We start from the raw sequence: 22,558 nt of genomic DNA, 5'->3' as shown, positions 1-22,558 counted from the left end.
CAATAAAGGCTAAGATGTTTGTGTCAAGGGGAGGGCAGTGGTGCACCACCGCAGTGGTAGTGCTGTGTGGGTACCTGCTGAAGCTTCCCACATGTACTTTTATTTTTCTTCCACCTCCCAAAATCATGTCAGTGGGTGAAACTGCTTCTAGCTCTAAGTGATGGGTAAATTGGTGCGAGCATGTTGCAGTGTTAGACTGTTGCTGTGTCCTGGGTGTATTCCTGCCGTGTGTACAGTGTCTACAGGTTAGAATTCTGTCCCAGTTTAACCCTGACAGAGTGAAGGATCTGACTGCCCTCAGTGTTTATAATGACATACCATATAAGGCTTGGTTCAGTCCTTGTCTATTTCATTGTTTAATTTGTTGAATTGTATAAACATTGTGTGTTACACATCATTGTGAGTATAATGTTTCCATTCTTAATGTTTTACAGTATTTTCAATGTTTGACCCATTTCCTATTTTTGGATCATGGATATGCCCATTGTCACGGTTTTTGTACAAAAAAAATGCTTTGGGATTTAATGTTGAGTTTTAACTCCAGATTCTTTATTATACCCCTTACTATTCACAAGCACTTGTTTCCTAGTATCCAGTGCCCATTTCTTGAATGTTCTCAAAACCTTGCACCTTGAGTAGTCATTGTCATTCTGTGGCTTAATACATCATGCACATTATGTAGCTTCAGAAGGCAGGCGATCATCTGGAAACTTTATGTTTGTGCCTGTGCTCTCTGTTGTCATTATTACCCCCATCCATGTGTGAGTCTCAGAGGCCATATAAACATTTACTCAGCCTTTATCCCACCACTGCACCAAAGCATAGCTACTTTTATACCTCTCAAGAGGTCTGCTGTTTGTTTTTGTCTCTGTATGTGAGGGACTAACACTTTGCTTGGTGGTAACTGCGGCCATCAGTAAATGATCTTGTGGAATATAGAATATTTTTGAGATATATTCTGTTTTTTGTAGGAATTGCATACATTATTGTAACTCATAACAAATGCACATGTCAGTATATGGCCCTAAATCATTTTAGCAGGCTGGATAATTATAGTACAGTATTTTTGACATGTATAGGCTGCTATTAAATTAATTACAGAGACTATAATATTATTAATGACTAAATATGAATTATGTAAGCCTTGTCATGATACCATCACATTGAGCCTGCAAAAGCATTAATGTACATGCATTTTGACAGAAATGGCTACTAATACAGTACATAATTTGCCATAAATTTGAAGATGCCAATTGAGACTTATTCACGTTTGTTCTGTATCTGTCTGGATTATTCATATATCATTGTTTTTAAGGAGGATAAAGATAAATATGTGTTTTGGGGTGGTTTTAAGTTAGTCATTAAAACACTCTAAGCAATGTAAACGGCTTAACATTAGTCGTTCCAGAGTATTTAATCGTTATTTTGTTCTCTACTTGTTTCTGTAGGACCCTGGTTTCGCCACTTTCCTCTTTGACCAGTTGCAGGTGCCAGACTGGTCAATGCAGGGTGGACATGAGGGTGCTAGGTGTCAGGTGTGTTCCACTTCTGTGCAGCAATTAAGGGAACAAGCTCTGCAAGCTCTTCAGGACCAGTGCCCTGGCACAAACTTGCCCTGTTTGCCAGCTCTACCCTCAAGGACCTTTACTGGGCAGTCTACCAGAGTGACCACCCACAGTGTTCTTAAGCTTTCATCTAGAGCCCCCATGTCCAGAATCCCTCACCCAGAGCACAGAATGCTGCACGTGGCAGAGCAGCAGAGGGGCCTGGGCTGGGCACCAGGTGCCAAGCCAAGTGTCCAGGTCACTGTGGGAAGTGGTACTCTTAGTGGTGCTCTTAGCTCTGTCACCATTCAGGCTCAGCAGTATCTGGAGGGCATGTGGAGCATCTCGCACGTCAACAATTTCCTGCCTCAGCCGAATCCAGTAGGTGACACTCTAAAATATTTTGAAATGGGGGTTCAGTCAAACTTCAAAGAGTTGCATCTGCTGTAATATTATTATTTGTTTGAACTAATAGGCAAAGGTTTGATAGATTGTAATGTGTCAGTACTTGGTCTGTAGTACTCATTAGCAATTTTATATTAGTCTGAGGGGTATTTCAATGGCACAGCATTTTTTGTGTTAGCTTACCTGAGCTATTAGCTGGCCGGGCATCTAAACAGACATGATTAGTTATTCCTGGGATGGAGGGGTGATGGGTGGCTGAAGCCTTGCAGCACATTTGCAACCTGTCCAGGGTGAGTTCATGCCTTGCACTCAATGAATACAGATGGAAATGAACCCACTGCAACCCTAAACCATTTACTATTGAGCAGTTCTACTTTACGTAATTCCTGTTGGGCAAAGTGTTCAAGATTCACATCATGATTTTACTTCTTCTGAAAGATTGAGTAATGTCACATTAAATTGGGCAGTTACTGTGAATATTGTCAGTTAAGACCTCAAAATAATATTTCATTTATCGTTGATAAATATACATATTAGAGACCTAGCCAGATAGATTGCATTCTGTTCAGCTGTTAAAAATGAAAGGTTATTTACCAAATGTATTAACATTCTGAAGATTCACATTTAATAAAAATTATGTGGTTTCTGACATTTTCTTGTAAAACAGGCTTATGGTAAAACTTGCACATCATTCATGTGTATGTGTAGTGCTTTAAAAGCTATTACAATATTCAGCTTGTGTTTTTTTGTCTAGCAATGCTCAAGAATCATTAGCTAAGTTAGCAAGGCAAATTTTGAGAACATTATGTAGCATTTTGAGAACTTTGCAATGAAATCACAGAAACAGGAAACCATTTAGCCTTTGATGCATGTTTTTTGGCAAGCCAGATCTCAGTGGCTTAATAGAAAACACAGCCAATTGAAAATGAATAGTGTTAGCTTTGCAGCTGTATGGCACTCAACTCACAGACACACAAGGAAAAAAGAACACAAGTTAAATAGACAGTTTAATTACGACCACTAGATGCACAGACTCACTAACACCCCCACTCATTACAGCTTTCACCTAAACAACACTCTACCTGCCACACATTATTGTTCATATCCACTTAGACTATTTGACAAGGTTTATTCAGTAAATAGAGCTGTGCATTATTCTTGGACTTGTAGTTGTAGTTAAGCATTGTGTTAGTTGCAAATGTTTATTGTCTTATTGTTTTATGTAAGCACTGTGTCATGGCAATTGCACTTTGTGAGCACTATAGAAATCACTGTAACCTGGAGACCACATGCCCAATGAAACAGATTCTAATAATGTATGAAGAATTGAAACACTACAGATTTGAAAGCATTTTAAAATAATATATACACACTTTTATTAAATTAGTAATAATGTCTATGTATCGTTAATTTAGCATGATTGTAAATAGTACAATATTGTTTAAATTACCGGTACCTCAATGGCAGCAAAAGGTTTTTGTTTATGTATGTAATTTGTGTTGGATAATATACATTTAAATTTTCAGCATGTAGAAGATGCTTTTGTCCAAAGTGACTTATAGTACTGTGACAGTATACAGTCTAAGCAATTGCGGTTTAAGGGCCTTGCTCAAGGGCAACCAGGCAGTGGTGGGGTTTAAACTGGCAACCTTCAGATTACTAGTCCAGTACCTTAACCGCTAGGCTACACTGCCCTATGGCAGACATTTTATCGACTGTGATTGCTATTTGCTTTTTATTTATTTATTTATATTTTAGTATATATTGAAACATATCAGATGTATGGCGGGGCTTTGCCAAATACCATTATAGGTTATTTTTACATTCACGTTTACGGCATTTAGCAGACGCCTTTATCCAAAGCAACTTACAGTACTGTGACATTATACAGTCCAAGCAATTGAGGGTTAAGGGCCTTGCTCAAGGGCCCAGCAGCAATAACCTGGCAGTGGTGGGGCTTGAACCAGCAACATTCTGATTACTAGTCTCAATAGGATTTTTTTTGTCTGTTGGTCCTGGATTCTGTAAAGTTGCTTTGAGGCAATGTCCATTTTAAAAAGCGCTATATAAATAAATTTGATTTGACTAGTCCAGTACCTTAACCGCTAGGCTACAACTGCCCATTTTATTATATACTTAGCTAGTAACATTTGAAGTATTAATTAACATTTTTCTGTAAGTATTTTTTATTTTCAGCAAGTAAAATAACTTAAAATTGGCACAAGCAGTTCCAGTCCATGGGCAACTCTTCTGGGAGTTTATGTAGGTTGGAGTCAGGGTGGCTTCAGTTGTGACCCATAAATGACCATAAACAAGCAGTTTAGTGATATCAACTCATAAGGTTTTTTGTAAATACATAATTTGTCATTGAATATGTATTCTTATACATTTTATTACCCAGAAAATTGCAAGGAGGGCCTTGTAATGGAGTGTCACTTCATTACAGGGCATTACACACTTGCTCATTCATTTCTTCACACACACACTGAGACAGTTAAAGAAGCCAATTCATCAACTGACATGTATTTACAAAGATTAGAGTAAAAAAACATAGAATACAGCTTCCAACTATCAATCAATATTTCTGTGTTTGCTTGACAGCTAGTGTTCTACTTCCAGCTTTAGTTGTTTGTATGTTTGTAAGAGACATGCAGGCCCTTGGCAGTTCGTGTGATCCAGTTTTGCAAGTCTGACATTTCACATAGAAGTTTTTTTTTTCTGCTGGAGTATACGAATAAAGATTTGGCACAGATGGAGTTCTAACCGTTGAGGCAAGATATAGAAAGCATATTCTCTTCAGTGTCTGGGTGGTGGGGTAGATTTGCATATTTAATTCATTCGTTGCTTGTGGAACCTCAGTAAAGCTGGCATTAATAGAGGGACTAATAAGTATGTGGATGCTTGACCATGCTCTTGTTGCACATCATGTTTCAAAACCACACCTATAAGTAGAATTGGTAGAATTTTTAAGTGATTTTTGTTGTTTAAATGTAGCACATTTAGTTGAAAGAGCATTTGTCAGGTCAGGGATCGATATTACAGGAGAAGGTTTGTCTGGCAGTGTGTTCAGCTGAGTTTGGTTACACCAGGGCTCAGTGCTTACTGGCATTTCTTCACACTAGTCATGTCAAACCATTTCATCATGAGCCTCATTTTTATGAACCGCAATTTGCAAACATGCAATTTATTTTATATAATTGATTTTATACACCTGTTAGTAATGTGTATGGGTGAAGCACATACACACAATAATAAAGTGGGGTGTCCACATATTTTTAGCTTCATAGTTAAAGTTATAGCTAAAGTTGAGAGTTGAGTTAAGAGTTGTCTTTAAAACCAAGCATTTGAGTAAACACTAAAACTATGTTTAAATCTACATGTTAGATCAAATGTTTTAAGGGTTTTAAACATTTAAGGGTCTCTGTTATAATGACACATTTGGCTACACTTAATTACTTTGCATTCTGCCTGCACTTGATTATGAGATAAATTATGTAACACTGTCTAATTGCACCATAGTAAATAAAATGAACAAACACGCACAGTGTGCTACAGACACAATTCCAGGTGTAAGTGCAACTGTTAATAAGCCTTTGTGTTGTTGGTTTCAATTCATTTTATTTTATTGCTTTCTTACTTTGTTAAATTGGCTTTAAAACCACCGACTTCAATCTGTCCTCATTTGAAGAAGTAACACTAACCATAAATGAATGCGGAGGTTAAAGTACGCTGGTGGCTGCATTCCCCTCGTCACTATAATCTCAACAAGTGCTTTTGTTTTTCGTACGCCCACGGCTGCCGAGGCTTTTAGCAGCCAGCATGTGTGCCTCACATTTACATGGCATAAAAAGCTTAGAATTGAAAAAGCTACAGAGATGAAATACGTTCCCAGCATGCAAGTAAAAGCTAGCAGTGCTGTTGGGAGTGTGACAAGTGTGAAGCTGAATGGTATTCAGCGACAGAATACACATGCACACATACTGTATGTGTCCCTACACGCTCACACCAACCGTGGAGACTGACGTCTAAGAATAGTGTCCCCTCAGGGCAGGGAACGTATGCCTGTGCCCACCATGCTGAAATGAGCCTGCTGTGATTTGGAAAGGCTCCCATTCTTTCATTACATCGACATCTCAGCAAAATGACAAAAGCCACAGCAGGGAGCGAATGGTATTGGGGCTGGGGGTGGGGGGCACAAAGAGGCGAGAGGCAGGAGCTTTAATTTGTAAGAACAGCGACGTGATTTCTGCAGAAAAGAAATGATGGACAAAGGCTCTGAGATGGACTGGGCATGACAGCTCACCTTAAGAGGTGATACTGGTGCTCTGTCGCCTCAGGCTCTGGTCTTGCTTCTCCTAGTAATGCGACACCTACAGAGTAGCTGCTTTTGAGACTAGAGAAATTAAGAAGTAGGAAAAGTAAGACTTAAGAGACAAAGGGAGCAGCTAGGGTTGCAATATACCTGACTTTTAAGCAAACAGTATGCATTTAATTGCCTACAAAATAGGTACATGTATGTGTACACACCCAAAATCTGGTTACTTAACTTTATCGCATTACTGAATCAAGAAGACTGAACATATAATTAGCATGGTAAGGTCAGCATCAAAGGTACTGTACTAGTAATTGGAAGTTTGCTGGGTCAAGCCCCACCACTGCAAGGTTGCCACTGTTGGGCCCTTGAGCTTGGATTATATTTGGTCATAATTGTAAGTTGTTTAGGATAAAATATGTGCATCTGTGCATTCTATAAATGAAATGTAAATAAATGTTTATAAAATAATTGTGTGGAATTAAAGCCTACTTGTGCTTGGCGCTTGGGTGGCGCAGCAGTCTTGTTATGCTTTGCCCAGCACTGAATGTAATTGGCTATGTCTAAGGGCGGAATGACTGAAGCCCTGTGATGGATTGGCACCCTGTCCAGGTTATTCCTTCCTTGTGCCCAGTAGTACTGGGGAAACCAGACTGTGATCCTGACCAGAACAAAGCAAGTGATGACAATTAAATGCAGAAAAATATTCCTAACTGTGAGCAAAGGAATATCAGGCAAGTTTAGCAGAAATCAAAATTCCGAAGGTAAATTATGACTTCAAGCAGTAATGTGTTGTCCAATCCAAAAGCTGCTATTATGTGTATTAATTTATGCAATGTGTGTGTGTGTGTGCATAAGATTGTATTCCCATAGGGTCAAATTGGGACACTTAATTGTTGGTTGGCATCCATGTGTAAACCTCCCCATCACCTGTTTCCTAAATCTGAGCCGGTGTACATACTGAGGAAGTGTTATGAAGAAATCATTAACTATTCTTTATTGTTAACTATTAATTATTGTAATATTTTCAGTACATTGCATTTAAAGCTCTATCCACAGTGGGATTTGAAACAATTATTATTATAATCTTTATATTTTATGCTATTAAATTATAGCAAGCACTTCAGCGTCAAAAGTATCAAAGTTGTTTCCACATGACATGTGTAGATCCTTATTGTTTTATTTGAACAGGCTACAAATCAGTGAGATAAACAAAACAGGCTTATTCAAGCAACAATCCACTGTATTCAAATTTAAAAGAAAATATAAAAAAAGGCATTTAGGTGGTGCAATGGACTGTTCTGGGCATCTACACAGATGTTATTGGCTATGTCTGAGGGGGCAGATGGCTGAAGCCCTGTTATGGATTGGCCTGCATTGTGCTCAGTGTTTCCAGGTGAAAGCGGGCCGGCCACAAGACTGGATCAAAAGTGGTTAATGAAAATAAATAACTAAATGTTGGTCCTGGATGCTGTAAAGTTGCTTTTTGACTATGTCTATTGTAAAAAAAAAGTGCTATACAAATAAATTTGACTTGACGTGATGAATTGCAGTCATTAATTTAACCTATTGACTAAACCGTAGAACTATCCTAGTTGTCAATATCATGGTTGTCCATATTTATTTAAATCAGAGTGTATTGATGAAGATTTTTTGCACTTGATTGCATTAGCAGACTTCAAGTAATAGAAAGAGGCTTCCACTCAGTTTGTCTGGAAAAATCCTCATTTGTCTCTGCAGCAAAATGAAATTATTAGAGCATAGCTGGATGGGATTAACCATGAGGATTAGATCTGAGCCGGAGTAACCCAGCTCGGGATCAGGATTCATCAGGGAGCGTTCACAGAATGATAAATGCTTCAAAAGAGCTGACACTAGGAGACAGAGTTTGGGGGAAGGGACATTGGAGAGAAATAGAGAAAGAAGAATATTGGGAAATGTATGCATGGGTGAATTGACTCCTCATGTCCTATTAGTATTCATTGTCTGTGTGTGAGTCTCTGAGGTGATATGAGCACCATATGCAGCCATAACCTAATGATCTGATCGGGAGGGTACAGCATGCTTAGCCTCCTTTCTCCGTCTGTCACTCACAAGCTTGACATAAGAACTTAAGCTCTAGGCCTGTCAAACCATGGGGTTTTCTGACAGCAGTCTGACTTTTGTTTATACATACATATGTGTGTGTGTGTGTGTGTGTGTGTGTGTGCATGTTCACTCTCAGACAGGCCTGCTTGGCACTTAAAACGTTTGTTCTGTTGATAGAAGGCCTGGCACTGCCTTATCTGTACTTGGGGCTTTATGTATTGCACAAATAGACTCCACTTGCACAAGTGTGAAGCTGTTTCTATTTATCACAGCTCATGTGAAACTGGAATGCTGTGTGCAGTGAACTCCATTTTTGTTCTATCATGGATCGAGCTTGGTGTGGTTTTCAATTTCCACAGAGGTTAAGGAACACCAAGTTCTGTAGATACAGAGCAGGGATTTGCACCTAGAAGTTGACACCCAAACATCACACCCATATGTGCTTGTTGAACGTCTTATTTAAAACTGTGTGCATTGTTGTGGAGTTGCTGCCAATTTGCTACACCACTCCCTGTTTGTCTGGGAAGGCCTTCCACTAGATTTTGAAGCATGACTGCATGGATTTGCTAACAATGAGCAAAGAGTGTATTAACAAGGACAAGCACTGGTGTCAAACCAATCACTCAGAATACCAGAATGTGTTCTTAATGTCCCAGAGTCCAGTAGTGAATGATACATGCCATTCCACATGGTCTTTAAGTTGTACTTGGTTGATGCATGAAGCTTCTAACAAACAATTCAGTGCTTCACAATTATGTTTTGTGAGCTTGCGTGGCCTACCGCTTCAAGGCTAAGCTGTTGTTGTTGTCATTTAAAGTGTTTTGTGGGGCACCCACACAGGGACAGTGGTAGCCCAGTGGTAGAGCTTTGGGCTATCAATCAAAAGGTTGAGGGTTTGTTGTACTGTGCATGTGTATATGTTTGTTTATTAGGATTTTAACGTCATGTTTTACACTTTGGTTACATTCATGACAGGAACGGTAGTTACACATTACACAAGATTCATCAGTTCACAAGGTTATATCGAACACAGTCATGGACAATTTCGTATCTCCAATTCACCTTACTTGCATGTCTTTGGACTATGGGAGGAAATCGGAGTTCCCAGAGGAAACCCACGTGGACACGGGGAGAACATGCAAACTCCACACAGAAAGGACCTGGACTGCCCCACCTGGGGATCGAACCCAGTACTTTATTGCTGTGAGGCGACAGTGCTACCCACTTAGCCACCGTGCCGCTAGCATGTGTATATGTATGACAAATTAAGGCATTCTGTTCTATTCTATAGCACATGAATTCTTACTGGTATATACATCTATATGCATTTATAACCAGCATATGAAACATTGTTACAAGTTGTATTACTGCAGAGTGAGTGGAACCTTTTACTTGTCTCAGTAAGTCACATTTTTTAAGATCATATATCAACATAGCTATATAAATAGTCCACCCGGCTATTCTGGGACTTTGCCCGGACTGAAGACCATATGGTTTATTAAACATTTTGTGAAAATTGTTATTTTAGGTGCAAAACTGTTAATCCAAGTGCCTGGAATGCACTGAACACATCTCACTAAAATGCTATGACTTGTTTAAGTCAACATTGTCAGTCACTCAGTGTGGTTACGTCTTGAATTGGCCCGGCTTGGCACGTTGCTTTTAGCACTCAGCTTACATACAAAACAAACTTTCGATTGCTGTATTTGATCATGTCTTATTCTGCTTGGACTCTAACTAAGGCAACAGGCAAAGAAGGAACCTGGTTAAATAAAGACATCTTCTGACACTTTGAATAATGGTTTGGGTGCAACAGCATGCTATAAGTTTTTATGACAGGCTGTAAGTTTTAGTGTCACAGCTCGTCTCTAAAATTAACAGAGCATCCGGAAAGTTTAGTGAGCCAAATATTTCAATCTAAAATCGGACCTGAAATGATATCATAGAGAAATTTTAGTCATTCCAAATATAAAGTGCACAGATAGTTTGACTGTATACATAGACTATACTGACAAATTCTATGAAATGAATCTAGTGTGCAAAAGAATGCTAGGTGTTTGAACATATTTGGGCTTGCTAAACTGGGTAAAGTGTATATTTGAGTTGCTTTTTAATTAAACTTTGTTCATAGGTGGTCTAAGCCCTCTGTAGCGTAAACACTTTGCATAGGTTTGGACTGACTACTATAAAGTACTGATGGCTGCAGACTGAATACAGCATCCATGTGTTTAGTAATATTTATATTACTATCAGATAACAGTACTAAACTGTATTTATATACAGCACAAAGGACAGGGGTACATATTTAGAATACATTTAAAATTCATTAGTAAACTCTTAGTCCTTGGATATTTTCAGTTATAGTCAGGTTTCTGAATGGTCCAAGTGGGACAGGGCTAATGTGTCATCAAATCTGGACACTGAACCTGGACAGAAATATAACGTCGCTTCCGATGAAAAACATGTATCTCCAAAAACCCAACTTTTTAGGAAAAGGAAAAAACTTTTGCCCCTGACAGTAATGATGCAAACAAACCACAGATAGCGCAATTTAGATACAATTCAGCACAGAAATAAAAATATATCTTTATCAGGTCGTCAGTCCGTCAGTTTCATATGTAAAATGGACTTGCGTGTATTGTAGACAGCGAACAGGGACATACGCGGATATCTTTTGGTGAATTCCAAAGAGCATGTCCAACTTTCTGCACAGCCTGTTGTGTGTTCTTTTAAATACTGCCAGTATGAATGCATGTTTTAGCACGAGCAGAGTCTAATATTACTATACTAGACTATACCTGGTGAAAATCAGCAAATTTAATCTAGCAGCCAATGGAGATACTCGTTAAAGGAATTGGGTGATTTTTCATCTTTTCATTGGTCATTTTGATATTAGCTGCTATGGACAGAGAGATTTATACCCACAATCAACATGTGTAAAAAAGTGAAAACCGCTAAAAGTGGAGATACGTGCTTTCTGCTGTAGCGACGATATATTTGAAAGATGTGAATCTAAAAAAGATAAAGTAACAACATTGAGAATACAGCTTTTGAACTGTTAGTAAAACTCATTTAATGAACCCAAATTATTAAATAAATGATTCTCATTGTTAAATCAGGGTGGTTAAAAGCTGTTTTTTTGTGATAACACAGTTTGTACAATAATAGATACTAGATTTAATGTCTAAACAGCTACTTGTTACTGTAGCAATAAATTGTTTTTTGTTAACATTGGTACTGTATTATTTAATAATATTGCCCAACCTATTGACTTGAGTCAAGTGAATCATATTCCAATTTAAATAACTACTGCTCAGGTGGCGCAGCGGTAAAGTACGCTAGCTCACCAGAGTTGGGGTTTCGAATACATCATATCGAATCTCAGCTCTGCCTTTCTGATTAGGCTGGGTGGCAGTATGAACAACGATTGGCTGTTGTTCAGGGTTAGGGGTAAGAAAGTCGGATCATAGGTCCTCATAACTGGTGCGACTGCGGCCCCTGCTGGCTGACTGATGGTGCCTGCACAGGGCTGAGGAATAATGCTGATGGGGGTGTGGCCCTCCGTGCACAGTGCCCGTCAAGTATATGAACTCGATTCGTGCAGGTAAAAAATGCACTATCTGTACTGACTGTGCGTACCGGGGGGGCGTTTGTCAGTTGAAAGGCGTCCTCAGTCAGCGGTGAAGGGTCGAATCAGTATAGAGGACGCATTCAGGGTAATTGGACATGACTAGACTGGGGGATAAAAATTGGGGGGGAAAAGGGGGGAGGAGACTACTAAAATAATTTGAAACATTAAAGAACAAAATCTTAGATCTTTTCCTTCACATATTTGTTTGCATACAGGGAAGGAAAAAGACATGGGAAGAAGATAAAAACAGTTATGTGATTCTGTATGAAATACATTCAGACATTCAGTGAAAATAAATGAAGAAAATATCCTGGTGTTCCTTTTACTCAGAGAATGGCTTGCCAGTGGGTAATCCAAAGCACACAGGGAGTTTCATGTGTTCCTTCAACTTCATCCAGCTTTCCCTCTTGACATTCTGGCCATGCTTTCAGAGCCTTTTTCATCAGAGGCAAGCAAGCCCAGAGCCTTTTTATTGCCTCTGGCCAGAAGGATCGTGTTCAGTAAAGCAGCTTTCTGTCTTGCCCTATTCCCTAGCCTTCCAGCTTCTTCTGTGACCTAGTCTGATCCTTCTCCACCTGAGTTCCTTTTATTGAGAAGATCCTCAGAGGCTCATTATTTCTACTTTACTTCTAATTGATATTTGCAGCTTTTCCTCTAGGAGTTTGTGTTCACTGTGATTAACTGCAAATGCAGTTGTAAGTGAAGGTTTGTGAATCTTTTGCAATTATTCATAAAAATGCTCTGACCTTTATCTTAGTGACAATAACAGACTAAAGCATTCTGCCTCAACAGATAACAATAACAATTTATATATTGTATCTAGTACAGTGCTAGGAACGCTTGCAATTGTTGAGGGAACAATGAATTCAAAGTTATTTGAATATTGTATATTGAAGTATATTGAAATTCTAGGTCTAGGTCAGCAGACTTTTCGGTTAATTGGAGTGGATGGTGCAATAATCTAGTGATCCAAAACACAAAATTAATAATCAAATACAGAATGGTTTAACAAAATAACATTTCTGATTTGGAATGGCCAGGTCAGATTCCAGACTTTTTTTCCCCTCTTTATTCCCCCCAATTTTTATCCCCCAGTCTAGTCGTGTCCAATTACCCTGAATGCGTCCTCTATACTGATTCGACCCTTCACCGCTGACTGAGGACGCCTCTCAACTGACTTGCGCCCCCTCCGGTACGCACAGTCAGTACAGATAGTGCATTTTTCACCTGCACGAGTCGAGTTCATACACTTGATGGGCACTGTGCATGGAGGGCCTTACCCCCATCAGCATTATTCCTCAGCCCTGTGCAGGCACCATCAGTCAGCCAGCAGGGGCCGCAGTCGCACCAGTTATGAGGACCTATAATCCGACTCTCTTACCCTCTAATCTCTGAACAACAGTCAATCGTTGTTCATACAGCCGCCCAGCCTAGTCGGAAAGGCAGAGCTGAGATTCAATACAATGTATTTGAAACCCCAACTCTGGTGAGCTAGCGTACTTTACTGCTGCGCCACCTGAGCGGCCCAGATTCCAGACTTTAAACCTACTGAGACTGTACTGATCATGACCCGAAGAGCTGAAACAGTTTGCACAAATGTGAACAATTCTTGCAGGAAACAAGTTTCCATTCTGGGAAATATTAATCAATGTATTCACTAAAGACATGAAATGTACAATTGGTAATTAGTTCAGCTACAGTATATTTGTTTATTATTATAACTTGTGAAATATCAGCCTTATTTCAACATTTTCCGTGTAGGTTTGTTCATTTGTTGTCATTTACATTTCACTGTGTGTAGTGATGGTTGTTTCTTACCCACAACATGAGATTTTCAGGCTTTTATATTTTGACTTTCTGTTGCGCTCCTCCTAGACACACGGTCCCGTGGGTGAGCCTGAGGAGCCTTCTGTACTCTCAGACACAGCTGCCTCTACCATCTCCATCAGCCCATCCAGACAGAGAAGTCCAGTTCAGCTTGGTCCAACAGTAACCCTGTCCTCCAGCCAGCCCAGCTCAGCTGCAGCCTCCTTCTTCATTAGGTAAGATTAAGATGACATTTTATGACTATTTAATTAACCCGACTGCTAATTAGTCATTATGACATTATGATATTTTTCAGTATGTTTGTAATGATCAGTGATTGGTCATGTACACTGAGCTTTCTGAAGGCTAGTTGGAAGCGCCGAGCATAGCATGAGAAAAAAAGATAGGATATGAAAATCAGGATTGCATGTTACACTTGGCGCCCAGGCGGTGAAGCTGTAAATTGCAGCAGCCCACTTCTACTGGAATCTAGTGTTTAGATTCCCAGCGATGCGTGCAGGGGTGAGGTGCTGCTGCTACATACAAGCTGATTTGTTTTAAATTTCACACTGTTTACTAAATAGTGTGTAAAATAATTACCGGTAGTGATATTATTTTGAACAAATTGTATAGTCTGCATGAACTATATGTTCTGACGGTCATTATTTCTGTATAGACATTTTATTTTTGCATTCTTCCTCCAAATCTAGTCATATCCAATTACGCTATTTGCATTAATTATAATAATATAATGTAATTGCATTACGCTTCCTCACCATTGATGCTGATCTCTACCTCTGATAGAGGAGAGCGAGACTGATGCATGCCCTGTGTGCAGTAGCCGACTGCATCTTTTCACCTGCACGAGGCGAGTTCATATGTGGATCAGCTTTGTGTACGGAGAGACACACCTTGATCAACGCATTATTTCTCGACTTTGTGCAGACGCCATCAATCAGCCAGCAGAGGTCATAATTGCATCAGTTATGCGGTCTCTTTCCGGCTTCCCACCCTGTATGAACAACAGCCAATCATTGTTCATGTAGCCGCCTAGCCCAGCCGGATGGCAGAGCTGAGTTTTGCACCAACGAGTTCGAAATGTCAGCTCTGCCGTTCTAGCGTGTTTTACCGCTGAGCCACCTGAGCGGCTATTATTTTTTTAACTCAATAATTAAAGTCAATTTTTCTACCACCTGCAAGAAAACATGCAGATGATTAATTTGCTGCTCTCAAGTGCTTTTAAATCTAAGTCATTGAGTGAATGCCATCCTGTCCATGATGTATTTAAATTATTGCAGAAGAATGAATTATTGTTTCATCAAATTTTATCTACAGTGGGGCCAAAAAGTATCTAGTCAGCCACTGATTGTGCAAGTTCTCCTACTTAGAAAGATGAGAGAGGTCTGTAATTTTCATCATAGGTACACTTCAACTATGAGAGACAAAATGAGGAAAAAAAATCCAGGAAATCACATTGTAGGATTTTTAAAACATTTATTTGTAAATTATGGTGGAAAATAAGTATTTGGTCACCCACAAACAAGCAAGATTTCTGGCTCTCACAGACCTGTAACTTCTTCTTTAAGAAGCTTTTCTGTCCTCCACTCGTTACCTGTATTAATGGCACCTGTTTGACCTCGTTATCTGTATAAAAGACACCTGTCCACAGCCTTGAACAGTCAGACTCCAAACTCAACCATGGCCAAGACCAAAGAGCTGTCGAAGGACACCAGGAAGAAAATTGTAGACCTGCACCAGGCTGGGAAGAGTGAATCTACAATAGGCAAGCAGGTTGGTGTGAATAAATCAACTGTGGGAACAATTGTAAGAAAATGGAAGACATACAAGACCATTGATAATCTCCCTTGGGGTCAAGATCTCATCCCGTGGGGTCAAAATGATCATGAGAACGGTGAGCAAAAATCCCAGAACTACACGGAGGGACCTGATGAATGACCTGCAGAGAGCTGGGACCAAAGTAACAAAGGCTACCATCAGTAACACACTACGCCGAGAGGGACTCAAATCCTGCAGTGCCAGGCGTGTCCCCCTGCTTAAGCCAGTACATGTCCAGGCCATTCTGAAGTTTGCCAGAGAGCATATGGATGATCCAGAAGAGGATTGGGAGAATATCATGTGGTCAGATGAAACCAAAATGGAACTTTTTGGTAAAAACTCAACTCGTCGTGTTTGGAGGAAGAAGAATGCTGAGTTGCATCCCAAGAACACCATACCTACTGTGAAGCATGGGGGTGGAAACATCATGCTTTGGGGCTGTTTTTCTGCAAAGGGGACAGGACGACTGATCCGTGTTAAGGGAAGAATGACCAAATACTTATTTTCCACCATAATTTACAAATAAATTCTTTAAAAATCCTACAATGTGATTTCATAGTTGAAATGTACCTATGATGAAAATTACAGACCTCTCTCATCTTTCTAAGTAGGAGAACTTGCACAATCAGTGGCTGACTAAATACTTTTTGGGCCCACTGTATATATCTCTGTTTTATAAAAATCACATTGAATTCAATGTCATTTTAAAAAGACATGAATTTACTACAATTGAATTTTACAGTAAAAGGTTGCCTCTGGTCTGTATGTCTTTGTGTGTATGCGGACATAGCAGGAGGATTGTATTATGGCTTTTTAAATGGATTTGTCGCACCTTCCTTTCCAAGTCTAGAGACATGGGCAGTTTGATTAAGTGGCCTTTCCCGGCATGTAGAGAAATGACAGAGCAGCAGTAAAAGTCATTACGTAGTCGCTTTCTGCAAAAGCACTTCCAGGGCAGTCAGACAACAGAGAAAAAGCATTTCACTAGTAGATAGGGTTAATTTTTGCCACCTGATTGATAATCGCATCTGTGTTTTCTTTGGATTCGTTCTCAGTTAAGCGGATAGGCAGGGAGGTGCCGGTTTGTCACTAGGAGGGAAAATAGATATGTTATTTCCCCTTTTATTCACATGTTCAAGGGAGGAGGAATAAAAAGGACAATGGTTGCCACCTTTCATTTCATTGCAGATGATAGCACTTGCCAAGATTTTCTGGTGTTATTGTTGGAAGCGCTTTTAATTACCTCACGACACCTAACCATTCATCAAATGCTAGTTTAGGAAACAAAGAGCTTCAAACAAGATGACTTGCTTACCACTATCCATTACAAAATAAATCTTCTCAAGCATATGTATGTATAGTTAGTGACATCTTTAGGGACCTGGGTTTACTCTCCCAACTTTGGCTGCTGTATGTGTAGAATTGTACATATTCATGTTCTAAGTGGCTTTCCTTCTGGTCAAGCGATTTCCCCCTACCATCGAGAAAAATGCAGGTGGGTAGATTGGCTACATTCATTGACCTTAAGTAGAATTTTAAATAAATAAGTTATTGTACAGTGGACTGATGTCCTGCCAACATGGTTTTTCAACTTGTGGTCAGTGTTATCAAGATAACATTTAAATGAATACATGAATAGATTGTAAGTTGATAAGTTGGTTTTGAACAGCTCCTGCAACCTGGGTTTGTTCCTTGCCTGTGTGAAGTATGTCATTTTACAGTTAAACACGTTTTACACTCTCCTGAGGAAACAAACCAGTTGGAGGATTGACTACACTGTGCTGTGTCCTGGATGGAGTATTTAAAGGATAGGCTCCCATACAATGACCTCGAATAGAAATGAATAGTATAAAGTGTTTATCATAGTTTTATTGGATAAAAATGGCAAGTGCTGCTTGGTTAGAGCAGCTGTCTACCACCACTGAGATCCGTGTTCAAAAGTCAGTGGTGCCATCGGCCGGCTGGGCTTCTACAAAGACATGATTAGCTTATAGCAGGTAATTACAGGTTCATCAAGTGTGTTGTTGGTTACTTGCTCTTTGAAAAGCATTTCATAATCAAACCCCAACCAAATAAGCGTCCTTCTGCTCTGAAGTGGAATCTCATTAGAGTACTTTTCCAATAAAACGTAGAGGAAGCTCGTACAAGAGCGAAAGAATGTTCAGATCACATCCATTCCCCTCTGTGGTGTCTACATGCCAACTTGTACAAGACACAGCAGGCTTGCTGTATCAGCAGTTCCTCTGTCATGAATGAAATGTTAATTAGAGTGCAATTAGAGTGGCATGGATGAGAAAAACAGGCAAGGAAGCCAGTTTGATCTCATTCTTTCACTGCTCTGTTCTCATCAGTGCTGCCCAGCATGCTTTACATGTGTCTCATTTTTCAGACATGATACAGCCTTAGTTTAAATGTTTGCTATCACTAAGACAGAAAACAAAGCAATGATAAAGCACTCATTCTAGTTTTCTCAGCAATGAAGACCTCCTGACCTACATACAGTGTATCACAAAAGTGAGTACACCCCTCACATTTCTGCAGATATTTAAGTATATCTTTTCATGGGACAACACTGACAAAATGACACTTTGACACAATGAAAAGTAGTCTGTGTGCAGCTTATATAACAGTGTAAATTTATTCTTCCCTCAAAATAACTCAATATACAACCATTAATGTCTAAACCACCGGCAACAAAAGTGAGTACACCCCTAAGAGACTACACCCCTAAATGTCCAAATTGAGCACTGCTTGTCATTTTCCCTCCAAAATGTCATGTGATTTGTTAGTGTTACTAGGTCTCAGGTGTGCATAGGGAGCAGGTGTGTTCAATTTAGTAGTACAGCTCTCACACTCTCTCATACTGGTCACTGAAAGTTCCAACATGGCACCTCATGGCAAAGAACTCTCTGAGGATCTTAAAAGACGAATTGTTGCGCTACATGAAGATGGCCAAGGCTACAAGAAGATTGCCAACACCCTGAAACTGAGCTGCAGCACAGTGGCCAAGATCATCCAGCGTTTTAAAAGAGCAGGGTCCACTCAGAACAGACCTCGCGTTGGTCGTCCAAAGAAGCTGAGTGCACGTGCTCAGCGTCACATCCAACTGCTGTCTTTGAAAGATAGGCGCAGGAGTGCTGTCAGCATTGCTGCAGAGATTGAAAACGTGGGGGGTCAGCCTGTCAGTGCTCAGACCATACTCCGCACACTACATCAAATTGGTCTGCATGGCTGTCACCCCAGAAGGAAGCCTCTTCTGAAGTCTCTACACAAGAAAGCCCGCAAACAGTTTGCTGAAGACATGTCAACAAAGGACATGGATTACTGGAACCATGTCCTATGGTCTGATGAGACCAAGATTAATTTGTTTGGGTCAGATGGTCTCAAGCATGTGTGGCGGCAATCAGGTGAGGAGTACAAAGATAAGTGTGTCATGCCTACAGTCAAGCATGGTGGTGGGAATGCGATGGTCTGGGGCTGCATGAGTGCAGCAGGTGTTGGGGAGTTACATTTCATTGAGGGACACATGAACTCCAATATGTACTGTGAAATACTGAAGCAGAGCATGATCCCCTCCCTCCGGAAACTGGGTCGCAGGGCAGTGTTCCAGCATGATAATGACCCCAAACACACCTCTAACACGACCACTGCTTTATTGAAGAGGCTGAGGGTAAAGGTGATGGACTGGCCAAGCATGTCTCCAGACCTAAACCCAATAGAACATCTTTGGGGCATCCTCAAGCGGAAGGTGGAGGAGCGCAAAGTCTCGAATATCTGCCAGCTCCGTGATGTCGTCATAGAGGAGTGGAAAAGCATTCCAGTGGCAACCTGTGAAGCTCTGGTAAACTCCATGCCCAGGAGAGTTAAGGCAGTTCTGGGAAATAATGGTGGCCACACAAAATATTGACACTTCAGGAACTTTCACTAAGGGGTGTACTCACTTTTGTTGCCGGTGGTTTAGACATTAATGGCTGTATATTGAGTTATTTTAAGGGAAGAATAAATTTACACTGTTATATTAGCTGCACACAGACTACTTTTCATTGTGTCAAAGTGTCATTTTGTCAGTGTTGTCCCATGAAAAGATATACTTAAATATCTGCAGAAATGTGAGGGGTGTACTCACTTTTGTGATACACTGTATTGTGTCAAGTTAGTCATCACAGCACTTAAATCATTTAAGTACTTTCGACTACAAAAATGAATAAACAAACACAGCCAGACTGGAGGGCACATCTTTAGTGTCACCTGTTTTAGTTTGCACACAACAGGCTATAATAAATTGAAGTCACCCGAGTGAATAAAGGAAAGCAGCCAGGAGCACACCATATGTATAAACTTCAAAAAGTTCATCCTGTAATGATCTTTTAAAGCTGGTTGAAAGAATGCCAAGTGTTTTCAAACCTGTTCTCAAGGCAAAAAATGTCTATCATACCTCTCCTGACTGGACTGTGCCTCATGACTGATCTCACAGCTCATACCACAGCTGTTATTTTTTTTACGCATTGTCAGTAAGGCCGGGATCATACTTACGGTGTGACTGACTACGTGTCTCTATGTGCATACTGCTTTGAAAAGAGCAGCAGTGATATTCATTCCTTCTGTGTGCCTAGAGGATTAACAATGGCCCTCTAGGGGGCAAAACACCAACCAGAACCTTGTAATACAGACTGGGAAAAAATCTCATTGGCTATGTGTGTTACTAGTCAGCTACATAAAGTTAGTGCATTACAAGTGGTGTCTTTACTATGAAAGTGAAACTGTTTTAGTGTGTATTTAGCAGTAATTATCAGTCTGGGATGCAGCACACATTCTTTTAAGACTACTGATTATCTGTAATTTCTCTTTTTTTAAATAATTCTCAATTTTAAATAATTTACTGTGATTATACATAGATGATATATAACATAAAGCCTGATACTGCCACCTTTGCATACACGTGTACTGCACTTTGTTTATTTCTTAGCATCTGCACACAGTGCCAGCCACCTTGCATACATACAGTATTTAGTTAACAGCAGGTTTCAAATAAAATTTTAAGTATCCTTTCCTAGAACTGGATCTCACCATGGCTGACACATCTATTTGAAAAACTGTGCCAATAGGATACCATGAAGTTGAATCACCTAACATTTGGCAAACAAAGCAAAGCTATTATCGTGCACCTCATTGAGAGGTGTGGTAGGAGACAAGGATGAGACTCTCTTAAGTGTAAGACTGAAGAGTTATGGTCTGTTCTGAAGAATTCAAAATTTAACTTTTTTTCAACACTGAGCTATTTACAGTTTACTATTTACTACTATTCATTATTATTACTGTTTCCTATTCCTATTACTGCCTTTCTAAAATGCAGAAAACACCCAAAATAAAGAAAACCCTTTATGACATAGCATATGACAATGTTTAACTGGCCGTGTATGTAAAATGTAACAGCCATGGAGATCAGCACATGAGCAAGACTTACAGAATCATGTTCCTCTGCCATGCCATGTATGGCCAACAGAGGAAATGCTGGTATTGAAATTCTGTGCAGCTTAATATCTTGGCTGTGCCCCAAACTGCATACCGACCCCAGTGGTAGTGCACAAGCTTTTTTTGTGATTTGAGAAGTATATGGTCTATTTTAAGCACTCTGTTACTTACTGTTACATACTATATATGTAAATGATTATTGACAGGTCTGGTCAAATTAATCATCAAGATTATGGCAATGTAAAATGAGAACCAAAAATCTGAAATCCCTGCTTGTATAGTCCAGTAAAGAAATCTGATCTAATGTGGGTTAGCCGGTATTACTAAGTTTCAGCATTATTGCAGAGCTAATGAACAGATTGCATTCAATACAGTAGTGAGAAAACCTGAGCTGTGGTGAATCATTCTTATTACAGATTTTGACTATATATAGGTTAAAGAATCAGACGAGGCACAGGATGTCACTGCTGGAGTATGAGTAGATAAAGGAAGACAGTGCTGAATGATAGATAGTTTTTATCTATTCCTTTAAGTTCTCAATCTCATGGTATGCTCCTGTGTGACGAAGCATATTATTAGTGTATTGACATTCTCTGCGGTCTCCGTAATGAAAACAGACAGACGTGCTAGCACAGCTCAAGACGCCTGCGACGCTCTTTTACAGTGCAGATGCAGCTCTGTGAACCAAACCATGAAAAGAAACACTCGGCTCCTAGAGGAGATGAGAACCAGGACGGGAACTGATTGAAAGAATATGATGCTGTTCAAGATTGGTCCATGCTTCATTGGTTTTGCAATAGATGAGAGGAAGATGGGTGTAGACTTAAAGAACAGAGACAGCGTGAATGTGGACTAGAGTGAGCAGTGGATGAATGGAGAAAAGCAGTCTGCTTAAATAATGTTTTTGCCTGTAGGAGTAAAGGTGTGTAGGTGTGTGTGTGTGTGTGTGTGTGAATGTGAATATTGCACAAAATCAAAGGAAAGTTCAATACATGTCAATAACATTAGGCAATGCAGTAGAGGAACTTGTCGCTAGCACATCTACATCCTACAAGTAAAAATCGTACACACAAACAAATACAAATTCGTATAATCTGTTTTATCTTAAAATTTAACACAGCATGACAGTGGTTAGACAAGGGACATGTGTTTTAATGTTCTTTTACCACTGTAATACTACACTTGACATTGGTATATTACAATCAAATTATGGTATGCTGACACCCTTAAGTTGTTTTCACATTCAGTTTAAAGACTCAGTTTGGTCCTCTATTAATTTTGGGCTTGTTAGGTGGAACCATGTTTTTACACCGACACATTCCTTTAAGACAACAGCTTGCAGTACTAATGTCCTTCTGGGGTTGAAATAAAAGGAATAACTCTTTTTTTGTGGGCGTCTGGGTAGCACAGTGGTACATTACGCTAGCCTACTATTGGTAAATCCCAGCTCTGCCATGCAGCGAC

General features: G+C 39.8%; 1 protein-coding gene across 1 annotated transcript in view; it reads left to right on the top strand.

Annotated features, from left to right (window-relative positions):
• Nucleotides 1-22,558, top strand: part of kif26ab (kinesin family member 26Ab) — a 104,518-nt gene that overhangs the window by 37,108 nt on the left and 44,852 nt on the right. The window contains exons 3-4 of the mRNA XM_063007029.1: nt 1,449-1,925; nt 13,856-14,022. Coding sequence (XP_062863099.1) covers nt 1,449-1,925; nt 13,856-14,022 — 644 coding nt within the window. The remainder of the gene's footprint in view (nt 1-1,448; nt 1,926-13,855; nt 14,023-22,558) is intronic.

The sequence above is a fragment of the Trichomycterus rosablanca genome, chromosome 13 (genome assembly GCF_030014385.1).
Source record: "Trichomycterus rosablanca isolate fTriRos1 chromosome 13, fTriRos1.hap1, whole genome shotgun sequence".
NCBI lineage: Eukaryota > Metazoa > Chordata > Actinopteri > Siluriformes > Trichomycteridae > Trichomycterus > Trichomycterus rosablanca.
This window is presented reverse-complemented; position numbering and strand designations above follow the sequence as displayed.